The following is a 15,750-nucleotide window of genomic DNA, read 5'->3' on the forward strand; positions in this document are numbered from 1 at the left end:
AAACCCATTTGACCGGCATAAACCCTGAGAAAGGCCTTAATTGAGCCTTACAGTGTGTGTTAGTGCTCCGGCGCAGGCTTTTGTCCTTGAGGAACGCTCAATGGATCCCAGCTGGCGAAGCGCCAGGCAAATGCGCCAGAAAGCAGCGCAGACTGTCACCAAAGACACCCGGAGACATGCGCACGACTGGGAGAAGAGCTGGACGGAAAACTGCCTTGTGAGAAGGGAAATATAGCCGGAGGATTTGAGCCTGTATGCTTTTTACGGTTTTGTGGCTTTCAAGCTGTTGAAACGGATAAATTCTGCAAAGCTGAACCAAATGCAAGATAAAACACTCGTAGAGTCTATTAAAGTTGGACGTTTTAAAGGGGGATCAGGGTTTATTCAAAAATGAAATCATTCAAATAGTATGCAGACATGTCCGGACATGTGTGGCATGTCACGACGTGTCTAACTCAGCATTTCATTTCCCTCTTCTGTCTGAAATAAAATGAATTTTTACACAAATATCATGTGCGGGGTGTCTGATATGAATTAATTTTTTATATATATATTTTAATAACGCTTATGCATGGTAAATGGTCATGCAAAACTACTTTATGACTTGTTGGTGCAAGAAAACCAAGTGGGAAATAGAGAAAAGTGACAAAAATGTAATATTCTAGCTGCAAGTCAACAGTCAACGCTTATTAGTTACTCAACACTAGAAAAATCATTTTGACTTGTTTTCCAGTTAAAACATCCAAAAATCCTTAAATGAATATAACTTTACTTGAAAAACAAGATTGCATAAGATATTAAGGCCTTGAATTAAGTTTATTTTTCTTACTCCATTGGCAAATAATTCTTGTTTTCAAGCATGGATTTAATGAAACTTGTTAATAGGGAATACACACACACACACACACACACACACACAGTATATATACAGTATATACTGTATATATATATATATATATATATATATATATATATATATACTGTATATATATATACACACATATAAATATATACACATATTAACTTCAAGGCCTTAATTTCGTATATCTTGATAGTCTTCACATATTTTAAACATGTCGAGTTTCTCAAGTAAATACATCTTGATTTAAGGATGTTTGGATATTTTAACTGAAAAACAAGATAAAAAAGCTAATTTAGATAGTGATGTTTTTGCCAAGCAATCCACTGCAAAATGTGAATTTCTTCCTTGGTATTTCTGTCTCGTTTTCCATTACAAACATTTAAACATTCTTAAATCAAGATGCATTTACTGGAGAAGCAAAAATTCACAAGATATAAAGTCTTGTTTACTGAAAAATGCATAAAGTGAGTTTGTGCTTAAAACAAAAATAAAAATGAAAAATAAACATGTTTTCGCTTTGAATCAGCTTTAATTCTTTTAATCAACTTTTAATTAACAGATATTTGTTCACAAACTCGCTTCATTTTGATGCATTTTTCAGTGAACAAAGACTTCAGTGATTCTCCAGTAAATGTATCTTGGTTTAAGAACATTTAGCAAGAGTTTGCAGTGCACAAAACACTCATCATAACACACAACTGAAGTATAGCACTGGATCTTACACTTGTATGATTGTTTTGGAGTCGCCGACCTCTCCACCGTCTCCGACAGTCAGCGTGTCGTATCCCAGCTCCAAGTCGAACTCTTCGAAATTGATTTGAATAACCTGTGATGGGAAGAAAACCACTCAATTAGTAGTAGAACTCTTTATTATTATTATTATTATTATTTTTAAATGTATCAAAACAGAACATAAGACAAACAAACAGTTAGATGACACCATCAATACAAAACACATAAAACAGAAAGTAGGATGTACTGTATGTGTAATTATGTGAAGTGTATATGTGTATATCTCTATTATAAGTTTCCTAATATATATGTAGAATAATGCTCATTATATATAAATTTATACATATTAAGTATTTACAGTAATTAAACAACATAAATATATATAAAGGAAGAAAAGGAAATTATGAGATGATTAATTGAGAGATGATGAGGTTGTTGAGAGAGGATGAAAAAAAGAAGAGAAGATAAAAAGAACAAAAAGAAAAAGATATATATATATATACATTTATATGTACATAAAAAAAAGAAAAAAAAACGGTACTATGCATAAGTTTAGACACCCATGCTAAAGTTGACTAAAAAGAGGAATAAAAAATCATCTTTTGGAAATTGAACTTAATGCCTTAATTAAATTTTTTAGGAAAAATCCAACCTTTAAGGACACCAATTTTCTTTGTGAATGAATAATGTATCGTAAATAAATAAATGTTCTTCCTTAAAATACATGGTGCATAAGTGAGTACACCCCTATGTTAAATTCCCATAGAGGCAGGCAGATTTTTATTTTTAAGAATTTTTTTACATTTTTTTTTTAGGATACTATGCATCCTGATAAAGTTCCCTTGGCCTTTGGAATTAAAATAGCCCCACATCATCACATAGCCTTCACCATACCTAGAGATTGGCATGGAGTAATTTCCATAAGATCATCTCTCAATGCAAATCAAACTAGCTTTTAGGCTAACTGAAATAAAACCATGCCAATCTCTAGGTATGGTGAAGGCTATGTGATGATGTGGGGCTATTTTAATTCCACCGAACATTTATTTATTTACGATACATTATTCATTCACAAAGAAAATTGGTGTCCTTAAAGGTTGGATTTTTCCTAATTGTTTTAATTAAGGCATTAAGTTCAATTTCCAAAAGATGATTTTTTATTCCTCTTTTTAGTCAACTTTAGCATGGGTGTCTAAACTTATGCATAGCACTGTATATATATATATAACTAAAACTCTTTGAAAAAAAAAACCTGGTAGAACTGTTTGTAATGGAGCGCCACTGGAACCAGTGACTGGTGGGATTTCTCCATACGCTTTCTGTTACACACAATGAGAATGCGTTCCTTTAATTAAGGAGATTTAATTTAATAAAGCTTCTCAACACTAGAAACATCATTAAATATAAATGACACACACTGTTCTCAATAAATATGATATTCTTGAGCTCGGCACTTGGCCACAGCATATGTTGCCTGTATATTTTTGCATACGCTCTTGCGTTATAACTGAAATATTCAGCGGGGACAATGCATCAATTTTCCAGCAAATCATCCGCACATCCCGTGAACGCTGAGGGTAAAACAAATTTCCGAGAGTGCTTTCAATCAGCGGCTCAAACTCCCGAGTAAACAGTGGAGCGACGTGCTCCGCTTGCTCTGTGTTATCAGACGCTCACTTGTACATTAACATCGCCGGTTTGCATAATCACCCCCCGGTGCGTGTGTGTGTGTGTGTGTGTGTAGCTGCTCGCATTCAGTCAGACGCCATCAGGACTGTCCTTCTGCCACGTTTACCACACATATGAGGGATTCTTCACTTCTGGGATTTATTAACGCTAACAGGTTTCAGCTTGTTAAATGAAGGTCACATTAATAACTGGGGAACTTTTCTCCACTGTTGCATGGGAAAAGTTACTTTAATACGGTATAATATTGCAATACTCCCTATAAAAGTAACTAATTGCATTAGGGAAATAAATGTGCGCTACATTACTTTTGCGTTTTTAATCATTTTAAGGAATGCTGAATTATTTGAAAAAGTAACAAAAGATGTTTTGTTGTGAATTCAAAAGTAATTAATAATTAACTTGCATTACTTCAAAAGTAATGCGTTCCTTTACTAGTTACTTGGAAAGAAGTAATCTGATTACATAACTCGCTGATTACGTAACTCGCTTTTCACCATGCAATTTTCATTTAGTTCTGCTACTTTTTTAAATGTTTCTTAAAAAAAAAATAATAATAATAATTCTGAGTTAAACCAATAATTAAATAAACAAACCATTGCAATATGCACACTTTGCAAAAGTTGGTAAGATTTTATAAATGTTCTGAGAGAAGTCTCTTTTGCTCATCAAGGATGCATTTATTTAATTGAAAACAGTTCATATTTTTTGTGGAAACTGTGATGCATTTTATTCTTTCAGGATTCTTTGATGGATAGAAAGTTAAAGAGCATTTATTTGAAATGGAAATCTTTCCTAACATTATAAATGTTTCTTTTCTCTGACTTTTGATCAGTTTAATGCATCATTGCAGAATAAAAGTATTATTTTTTTCTTAAAACAATTAAAGTAATAAAATCGTCCATCAGAACTGCCCTTCTGCCACGTTTACCGCAGGAATCAGACATATTTTGGGGGATTTATTAACGCTAACAGGTTTCGACTTGTTAAATGAAGGTCACATTAATAACTAGGAAACTTTTCAGGACTGTTGCATGGGAAAAGTTACTTCAATACGTTATAATATTGCGATACACCCCATAAAAGCAACTAATTGCATTACTTAGTTACTTTTATGGAAAGTAATGCGCAAAACGCTACGTGTTTTTATTAATTTTTAAGGAATGCTGGATTATTTGAAAAAGTAACTGTAAATTCAAAATGCGTTACTTTACTAGTTACTTGGTAAAAAGTAATCTGATTACATAACTCGCTTTTCACCATGCCTTTTTCATTTAGTTCTGCTACTTTTTAAAATGTTTCTTAAAATAATAATAATAATAACTTGGAAACTTTTCTCCACTGTTGCATGGGAAAAGTTACTTTAATGCGTTTTAATATTGCGATACTCCCTATAAAGGTATCTAATTGCATTACTTTGTTACTTTTTTTGGAAAGTCATGCACAAAACGCCACGTGTTTATATTCATTTTTAAGGAATACTGGATTATTTAGTAAACTGTAACTGTAAATTAAAAAGTAATGCGTTACTTTACTAGTTACTTGGAAAAAAATATTCTAAACAAATATTTACATCAACAAATCATTATAATATGCACAATATTCAAAAGTTTAGAATTGATAAGATTTAAAAAATCTTAGAAGTCTCTTCTGCTCACCAAGGCTGCATTTATTTTATCAAAAATACAGTAAAAATACAGTAAATTTTTTAATATTATTTCAGTTTAAAATAGCTAATTTCTATGTGAATATATAGTAAAGTGTAATGTATTCCTGTGATCAAAGCTGAATGTTCAGCATCATTACTCCAGTCTTCAGTGTCACATGATCCTTCAGAAATCATTCTAATATGATGATTTGATGCTCAAGAAACATTTATGATTATTATCAGTGTTGAAAACAGCTTCATATTTTTGTGGAAACCGTGATACATTTTATTTTACAGGATTATTTGATGAACATAAAGTTCAACAGAGCAGCATTTATTGGAAATGGAAATCTTTCCGAACATTGTAAATGTTTCTTTTCTCTGACTTTTGATCAATCTAATGTATCATTGCAGAATAAAAGTATTAATTTCTTTAAAAAAATAAATTTAACTAATAAAATCTTCCTTACCCCAAACGTCTGAATGGTAATTTACTTTATTGTATATATATATGTAATTAAGCGCCTTACAGGAGGTCCATCTGTGCAGAACAAAGCCTCTGGTTCAACACAGATATTATTAGTGTTATACTAATAAAAACGATCAGGCTAGCATAAGAAAGTCCAGCTTTGCCCCTTTAAGTTCATATATTAACTTCATTTAATGTGTTAACACAATAATAATGCCAATGAGCGGCCCATGGGTCTCTAATAATGGGTCTGCGGAAAGCGCAATAAAATTTGAACTTTGCAATTCCATCGGCGAAGATAAATGAGGTAATAATGTTATGTGTGTTAGGACTCATTTGCATTTCTCAGCAGAGGAAAGCTCAGATTTAGCAGCAATTGAAGACACCAATCAGATATTTGCTAGTTGATAATGGCCTGGCATGAAATGGGTGTTAAAAAAAAAAAAACACCAAGTAAAACGTCTAAAACGTACACCTTAGGCCATTAGCAACTAGCAAATATCTGAAGAGCTCACGGAAAGAAAATCTGTTGTCTTACAAAACCTACTGTAAGGCTATTATAAATATGATGTTTAAGAATCTTCTCAGTGTTTTTGGACCAGAATGGTGATGCCTTCATTGACGAGGTTTAATACGTCTGGCAGAACATGAGTCAGGAAAACAATTAAAGTCGTAATGTGAGATATTGACGCGTCACAGGAAACCTCTCGCATCTCGAACTATCATACACAAATAAAGACATTATAATGATGGACATCCGTTTGGAAAACTGATATTGGTTTTAAATAGAAGGAAAGATTGTTTATGGAATCTTAAAGGAACATCAGAAGAGAGAGAAACTTCCCATGGGATCATTCAATGGATTTAGTGGAGTTTTACATTTTATACAATTTGGTGAATTAAGCAGCTCGTAAACACACATTCATCTTTATATACAATATTGACATGTTCACAAAAAATATGTTATATGTTATATTAACATTATATGTGTTCAGTTTAGTTGTGTGTGTGTGTGTGTGTGTGTGTGTGTGTGTGTGTGTGTGTGTGTGTGTGTGTGTGTGTGTGTGTGTGAGAGAGAGAGAGAGAATGTGTGTGCGTGCAAAAAGAGTGTGTGTGAGTTTGTGCACACATGAGAAAGAGAGAGAGAGAGTGTGTGCGTGTGTGTGTGTGTGTGTGTGTGTGTGTGCGTGTGTGTGTGTGTGTGTGTGTGTGTGTCTGTGTCTGTGTGTGTGTGTGTGTGTGTCTCCAGGTTATTGTTCGACCTTATTGGGGTTGCTGGCGCTGATGATCCACACACACTGCGAGTTACTCTCGTACTGGATGGGGAAATTCGGCGATGTAAACGTTCCTGAAGGACCGAAGAGGTTCATCCCGCATGTTTTCACTGCAAAACAAAACACACAAATACTCATTTATAAAACAAAAATTGTGGACAGAAGTTCTGCATAAATAAACTTCCAATAGATTTTTCAGCATCCCCCCCCCCCCACATATTTACTATAGACTGCACTAATAAGAAAGATTAGAGCATAAATTATTGCACATAAGCAAACTTTTTATTTTGAAAAGGGGAAAAATAATAATGTGTGCAAATATGTGGCAAACACTGCAAAAACCAGACGTCACATGGGGCAAAATGCATTATTATAAGAGGAAAGCTATGAAAAAATACTAGTTTTATATCATTTGAAACATTAATTTGTGTTATTTTACCTAATATCGCCGTACAGACACAAAAATACGAACATATCCAGATTCAAGTATTTCAACGTGCTCAAACAGCCATTTTACAGATTTACCTCACAAATAACTAACAGAATGATTTCATTGACAATAATCAATACTAAAATTCATTAGTAACTTTCAAGCTCCAGCGATATTGAATACTGATATTGAACACTGATATTGAATACTGATATTGAATACTGATATTGAACACTGATATTGAATAATGATATTGAATACTGATATTGAATACTGATATTGAATACTGATATTGAATACTGATATTGAACACTGATATTGAATACTGATATTGAACACTGATATTGAATACTGATATTGAATACTGATATTGAATACTGATATTGAATCAGTGAGCTATTTAATACTGATATTGAATACTGATATTGAATACTGATATTGAACACTGATATTGAATACTGATATTGAACACTGATATTGAACACTGATATTGAATACTGATATTGAACACTGATATTGAACACTGATATTGAATACTGATATTGAACACTGATATTGAATACTGATATTGAATACTGATATTGAATACTGATATTGAATCAGTGAGCTATTTAATACTGATATTGAATACTGATATTGAATACTGATATTGAATACTGATATTGAACACTGATATTGAATACTAATATTGAATACTGATATTGAACACTGATATTGAATAATGATATTGAATACTGATATTGAACACTGATATTGAATAATGATATTTAATACTGATATTGAATACTGATATTGAATCAGTGAGCTATTTAATACTGATATTGAATACTGATATTGAATACTGATATTGAATACTGATATTGAACACTGATATTGAATACTGATATTGAACACTGATATTGAATACTGATATTGAATACTGATATTGAATACTGATATTGAATACTGATATTGAATCAGTGAGCTATTTAATACTGATATTGAATACTGATATTGAATACTGATATTGAACACTGATATTGAATACTGATATTGAACACTGATATTGAATACTGATATTGAACACTGATATTGAATACTGATATTGAATACTGATATTGAATCAGTGAGCTATTTAATACTGATATTGAATACTGATATTGAATACTGATATTGAACACTGATATTGAATAATGATATTGAATACTGATATTTAATACTGATATTGAATACTGATATTGAATACTGATATTGAACACTGATATTGAATACTGATATTGAATACTGATATTGAATACTGATATTGAATACTGATATTGAACACTGATATTGAATACTGATACTGAATACTGATATTAAACACTGATATTGAATCAGTGAGCTATTTAATACTGATATTGAATACTGATATTGAATACTGATATTGAACACTGATATTGAATCAGTGAGCTATTTAATACTGATATTGAATACTGATATTGAATACTGATATTGAATACTGATATTGAACACTGATATTGAATACTGATATTGAATACTGATATTGAATATTGATATTGAATACTGATATTTAATACTGATATTGAATACTGATATTGAATACTGATATTGAACACTGATATTGAATACTGATATTGAACACTGATATTGAATACTGATATTGAATACTGATATTGAACACTGATATTGAATACTGATATTGAATACTGATATTGAACACTGATATTGAATAATGATATTGAATACTGATATTGAATACTGATATTGAATACTGATATTGAATACTGATATTGAACACTGATATTGAATACTGATATTGAACACTGATATTGAATACTGATATTGAATACTGATATTGAATACTGATATTGAATCAGTGAGCTATTTAATACTGATATTGAATACTGATATTGAATACTGATATTGAACACTGATATTGAATACTGATATTAAACACTGATATTGAACACTGATATTGAATACTGATATTGAACACTGATATTGAACACTGATATTGAATACTGATATTGAACACTGATATTGAACACTGATATTGAATACTGATATTGAATACTGATATTGAATACTGATATTGAACACTGATATTGAATACTGATATTGAATACTGATATTGAACACTGATATTGAATAATGATATTGAATACTGATATTGAACACTGATATTGAATAATGATATTTAATACTGATATTGAATACTGATATTGAATCAGTGAGCTATTTAATACTGATATTGAATACTGATATTGAATACTGATATTGAATACTGATATTGAACACTGATATTGAATACTGATATTGAACACTGATATTGAATACTGATATTGAATACTGATATTGAATACTGATATTGAATCAGTGAGCTATTTAATACTGATATTGAATACTGATATTGAATACTGATATTGAACACTGATATTGAATACTGATATTGAACACTGATATTGAATACTGATATTGAACACTGATATTGAATACTGATATTGAATACTGATATTGAATCAGTGAGCTATTTAATACAGATATTGAATACTGATATTGAATACTGATATTGAACACTGATATTGAATAATGATATTGAATACTGATATTTAATACTGATATTGAATACTGATATTGAATACTGATATTGAACACTGATTACTGATATTGAATACTGATATTGAATACTGATATTGAACACTGATATTGAATACTGATACTGAATACTGATATTAAACACTGATATTGAATCAGTGAGCTATTTAATACTGATATTGAATACTGATATTGAATACTGATATTGAACACTGATATTGAATCAGTGAGCTATTTAATACTGATATTGAATACTGATATTGAAAACTGATATTGAACACTGATATTGAATACTGATATTGAATACTGATATTGAATATTGATATTGAATACTGATATTGAATACTGATATTTAATACTGATATTGAATACTGATATTGAATACTGATATTGAACACTGATATTGAATACTGATATTGAATACTGATATTGAACACTGATATTGAATCAGTGAGCTATTTAATACTGATATTGAATACTGATATTGAATACTGATATTGAACACTGATATTGAATACTGATATTGAATACTGATATTGAATATTGATATTGAATACTGATATTGAATACTGATATTGAATCAGTGAGCTATTTAATACTGATATTGAATACTGATATTGAATATTGATATTGAATATTGATATTGAATCAGTGAGCTATTGAATACTGATATTGAATATTGATATTGAATACTGATATTGAATACTGATATTGAATACTGATATTGAATACTGATATTGAATACTGATATTTGAATACTGATATTGAATACTGATATTGAATACTGATATTGAATATTGATATTGAATACTGATATTGAATCAGTGAGCTATTTAATACTGATATTGAATACTGATATTGAATACTGATATTGAATATTGATATTGAATATTGATATTGAATCAGTGAGCTATTGAATACTGATATTGAATACTGATATTGAATCAGTGAGCTATTTAATACTGATATTGAATACTGATATTGAATACTGATATTGAATATTGATATTGAATATTGATATTGAATCAGTGAGCTATTGAATACTGATATTGAATATTGATATTGAATACTGATATTGAATATTGATATTGAATACTGATATTGAATACTGATGTTGAATATTGATATTGAATCAGTGAGCTATTTAATACTGATATTGAATACTGATATTGAATACTGATGTTGAATATTGATATTGAATATTGATATTGAATCAGTGAGCTATTGAATACTGATATTGAATATTGATATTGAATACTGATATTGAATATTGAATACTGATATTGAATACTGATATTGAATACTGATATTGAATACTGATATTGAATCAGTGAGCTATTTAATACTGATATTGAATACTGATATTGAATACTGATATTGAATATTGATATTGAATATTGATATTGAATCAGTGAGCTATTGAATACTGATATTGAATATTGATATTGAATACTGATATTGAATATTGATATTGGATACTGATATTGAATCAGTGAGCTATTTAATACTGATATTGAATACTGATATTGAATACTGATATTGAATATTGATATTGAATATTGATATTGAATCAGTGAGCTATTGAATACTGATATTGAATATTGATATTGAATACTGATATTGAATATTGAATACTGATATTGAATACTGATATTGAATATTGATATTGAATACTGATATTGAATATTGAATACTGATATTGAATACTGATATTGAATACTGATATTGAATACTGATATTGAATATTGATATTGAATACTGATATTTAATCAGTGAGCTATTTAATACTGATATTGAATACTGATATTGAATACTGATATTGAATCAGTGAGCTGGTGAATCAAAATCAGTCTGATTCAAATGAATCATTCAGTGATCTGTGAACTGATTCAGCAGGTTCGTTCGAAAGAATCATTTCATCCACAAAGTTAAACATCTCTGAGGGCGTGACGATTTCTTCCGATGGAATTAACGAGAAACAATGTGTTTTAAGGAATGTAAAAACGTAAAATATTATGCTTCGTAAGTAAGAACTGTAACCTTTGCAGACGGGTCTATGGTCGCTCCAGGCCGCGAATACCTCCGCCACTCTCTGACACGTGATGATCTTGGATCCCTGAAGCACGTGATCCTCGTCACAGATGAACTGAACCATCGCACCGATGCTGAACACACACACACACACACACACACACACACACACACACACACACACACACACACACACACACACACACACACACACACAAGTCAGAGAATCAATGAAGGAACTGAAAACCACAGATTGATCAGGCCTCGTGTCAGGAAGGAATAATCAGAGATTCACTGCGACACAAATAATTCTACACACACACACACACACACACACACACACACACACACACACACACACACACACACACACACAACACACCCTTCATGCTGGGAAATGTCCCCATCAATTTTTTTTTTTTATGTGGCTAATTTTGTCCCAACTTTATGATTTAATAGCTTGAATTAATTCTTTTTTTATTTTATTTTTTATGACTGGTCGTTTCAACTGAATGTGACAGAGGTAAAGTAGTGCTTTACAATGAGGAGACTAATCATACAGTGAAATGGAAAAATAAAGAGAATATCAATATTCATATTTAAGCATATAAAATTTTAAATTGTATATTAAATGTGTACATTTTTGCTAAATTAATAGTTACAAGAAAATTAGATAGAAAATATGACATTAAATATGTTTGCAAAAAAGATTAATATTAAATTCATATAAATTGTTATTAAATTAATAATTAACAAAAAATATGAATATTATATTAGATATGTTACATATAATTTTACACATATTTTTTTTTAATTTAGCTAAATTACTAAATTGACATTTAAATTAATACTTTGACTATTAATAGCTTTTTTTGCTAAATTAATATTAAATTAATATTTAAATTGAGATTTTGCTTAATTAATAGTAAGTAAAAATATTAATATTTAAGCAAATAAAACAACCCGATCTCTCTGCAATTCGTATGAATTCATACAACCTCACTTGTACATTTAATCACTCTCATGAATTGGTCGTGAGATAGCGTTGAATAAAATGCATATTATAAATATAACATCAAATCTATTTTCATTTTGCTAAATTAATAAATTGATATTTAATAAATAAATATTTAGCAAAAACTATTGATATTTAAAAGAGAAAAGAAAGAAAATATAACATGAAATTACAATTTTTAGTTGCATTTTATTTAAATTGATATATTTTTGGAAAATTTATATTAAACATAAATATTAATATTTAAGCAAATAAAATAGAATATATTACATTACGTAGTCTTAAATAAAATAAAATGCATCACATATTCGCGATCATACTGTAGATCAGCAAGATTATTTGCTGCTTCAAATTATTACCTAATGAGAACATATTTCTGTCAGATCATATAACCTCAATGATAATTGTTGTTTGAATAATGATTAAGTGTTGCTGTTTACTTTTCAGTTTCGGCTTGTAAATGAGCAAATAATATCGCACAGCCTTCCTGTTACAGGCTATGAAATAACTAGGCGTAGGTAGACTATCCAAACAGTTAAATATCATGTTAAATTATGCATGACCTAATGAATATTCATGAGCTAAACTTTCACAATTGCGTACTTTCTGAAACCAAACTGCACCCGTGTGTCCCGTTCTGACAGCCCGTGCACGACGAGAAGGTTTACCTGTAATCTGTGCCCATGCGTTTGCCGTTCTCCGGTTCCCCGGGGTCTGGGCAGAAGTTGGAAACCTGTTTGACCATTCCTTCATTCACTGTGGGAGAAAGAGCGCATATGGAGATATCATCAGCCTTCATAAACTGTGATCATGCTCTCCATAACCTCAGATATTGAGTTTTCATCCTCAGTCAACAAAGAAGTTCTTCTCTCATGGTTCGGCACAAATAAAAGGTTTAGAAACCAGCCACACTTTAATCACGTTAGGAATGATGTATTCTAGATGTCACTTTAGTACATTGCTGACTTAGAAAGCATCACATCACGCATGTGGCGTTTGTTCTTCAAACGTTTTCGTTCAACGGTTACAGAAATGACCCGATGTGCTGTGATGACTCTGTTAAACATTAATGTGCGCGATACACTCCTGGATGTCACAGTTATGGCTATTGACCAAAACCACACGTCTAAATACAGGCACATCCCTACGGCATAACTCGTGTGATTTATGAATATGATTTATACACTACATGTAACCAAGGTCAGTATCTCCTCCATCACTGGGCGCATGATAATTACCGTTGTGCAGGACCTATCATGATTTTTTCCACGTTCATCTTTCTTTAGTGTGTACTGCTGATGTTTGAGCATTAAAAAGCTCTGCAAAGTATCTCTATATCAGCGTCAGTGTTTCTGAACTCCTGAAACGCCTCCATTGTAGTCTTGAGTTTCTTCCGGGAACGAACACGTCACAATATTCCTCATTTAATCAATAATTCTGTCCCTTAAAACTCACCAAAATGACATATTTAAAGTTTTTTTCCTTGAAAAAATATTCTTCATGCCTTAAAATAGCTTGAATGTAACTCGACACCCTTGCATCATTTAGTATGCGCGGTTCTATGAATATGCAAATGAGCCCCGCCTCCACTCACTCACTCAGCTCAGAGATCCACTGGTTGACGATCACACGTTGATCTGATTGGTTACAAGGTAGTTTGTGACGTCAGAAACACCAGCGATTTCAAAGCGTGTTTTTGAGACTGTCTTTGGTTCACTGCAGTTTTAAGGAGGAAATACTCAGCAATGCTGTCGACTTATGAATTTACACATGGATTGTCTTAAAGCAGATTAAAAACACCACATAGACATATAAACAACATTAAAAGCTGGATTTTCAACTTTAAATAATTAATACGCAGAATAAAGGGGCGGGGCCTGGTTGAGTTAGTTAGTAGTGTGTTAAACTGGTGGTTATGGTAAGGGGCGGGACATTTCCCAAACACACTGAAGCGCTCGACCAATCACAGCACACTGATCCAGCCGACCAATCAGAGCACAGTGTGCTTTTCAGAAGGAGGGGCAGAAACAGGGGTGTGTCTCCCGAACGCATCATTAGCAACTATGGTCCGTCGTTATCAGCAGTTCAACGAGTCTGTGTTTCCCGAAACCATCGTTTCAACGAACATTCGCAAACAGCATCGCAGAGTTGTGTGTGTGTAACGACAGATCTCGACCTGTGGTTAGAAGAAGAGTTTCTAGTTTGCATGACATGTGGACTCAATAAATCCTCATCTTGAGCAAAATAATCGAGCTGACATTCATTAAAATCTGTATCTTTTATTATACATACAAATGTCATTTACGTCTTTTAGTTTGTCAAGAGATTTAAAGTGTCATTTTTGAAGAGTGCGCATGTGTGAACGAGCTCTAGTGCGTAAGAACGAGTCTATGATTGAATCTGGAAATAGTAAAATAACTGAGAAAAATGAGAAATAGTCCTCAGATGTCATGTCTGTAATTTATATCAAAACATCTAGCGTTAATTCGATCTCAAACAGATTTATTAACAGTAGTTATTACTCCATAACCTGCGGGACATCATTAACCAACACGGTGGAACGACCAATTTGTGACAATATGGTTTCGGGAAACAGTCGTGACTATAGTTGATTTCTTCAGCGATGATCGTACTATAGTAGTGAAGCAGCGAGTTACAGCGTTATACGGGAAACACTCCTGAGCGTTACTGACAGACTGGGAAGAGAGGAGCCGCAACACTGGAGAATATGAGGAAATAATGCAGGCAAAAAACAAAATTAAGCCATAAAAGGTCTCCATTAAGGGCAGCGTTCAGAAAGGGGTGTTTGACAGCAGACTGAGGTCCTGAATAACACTCGCTAAGTCCCTCATAACTCATACTTCCAAATGCGTGATGCAGACGCTGTGAAATAGAGGCTCATAAAAATTTGATCCGCTTGTAATTAAGTGTTTGGAGCGCTACATTGTCGAAGGAGAAATGAATCATTGGGTTCGGCGCTTCAACACGTGGATCCATAAAAAAGGACTTTGAGTTTAAAGCTCATTTCC

General features: G+C 31.7%; 1 protein-coding gene across 1 annotated transcript in view; it reads right to left on the minus strand.

Annotated features, from left to right (window-relative positions):
* Positions 1 to 15,750, minus strand: part of csmd3a (CUB and Sushi multiple domains 3a) — a gene marked incomplete at both ends in the record, with an annotated part of 339,298 nt that overhangs the window by 230,552 nt on the left and 92,996 nt on the right. Inside the window, 4 exons of the mRNA XM_081389133.1 lie at positions 1,585 to 1,688; positions 6,660 to 6,781; positions 11,716 to 11,840; positions 13,390 to 13,477. Of these exons, the coding sequence (XP_081245259.1) occupies positions 1,585 to 1,688; positions 6,660 to 6,781; positions 11,716 to 11,840; positions 13,390 to 13,477 (439 nt within the window). The remainder of the gene's footprint in view (positions 1 to 1,584; positions 1,689 to 6,659; positions 6,782 to 11,715; positions 11,841 to 13,389; positions 13,478 to 15,750) is intronic.

This window comes from Scardinius erythrophthalmus (assembly GCF_964197995.2).
Source record: "Scardinius erythrophthalmus genome assembly, chromosome: 16".
NCBI classification, from domain to species: domain Eukaryota; kingdom Metazoa; phylum Chordata; class Actinopteri; order Cypriniformes; family Leuciscidae; genus Scardinius; species Scardinius erythrophthalmus.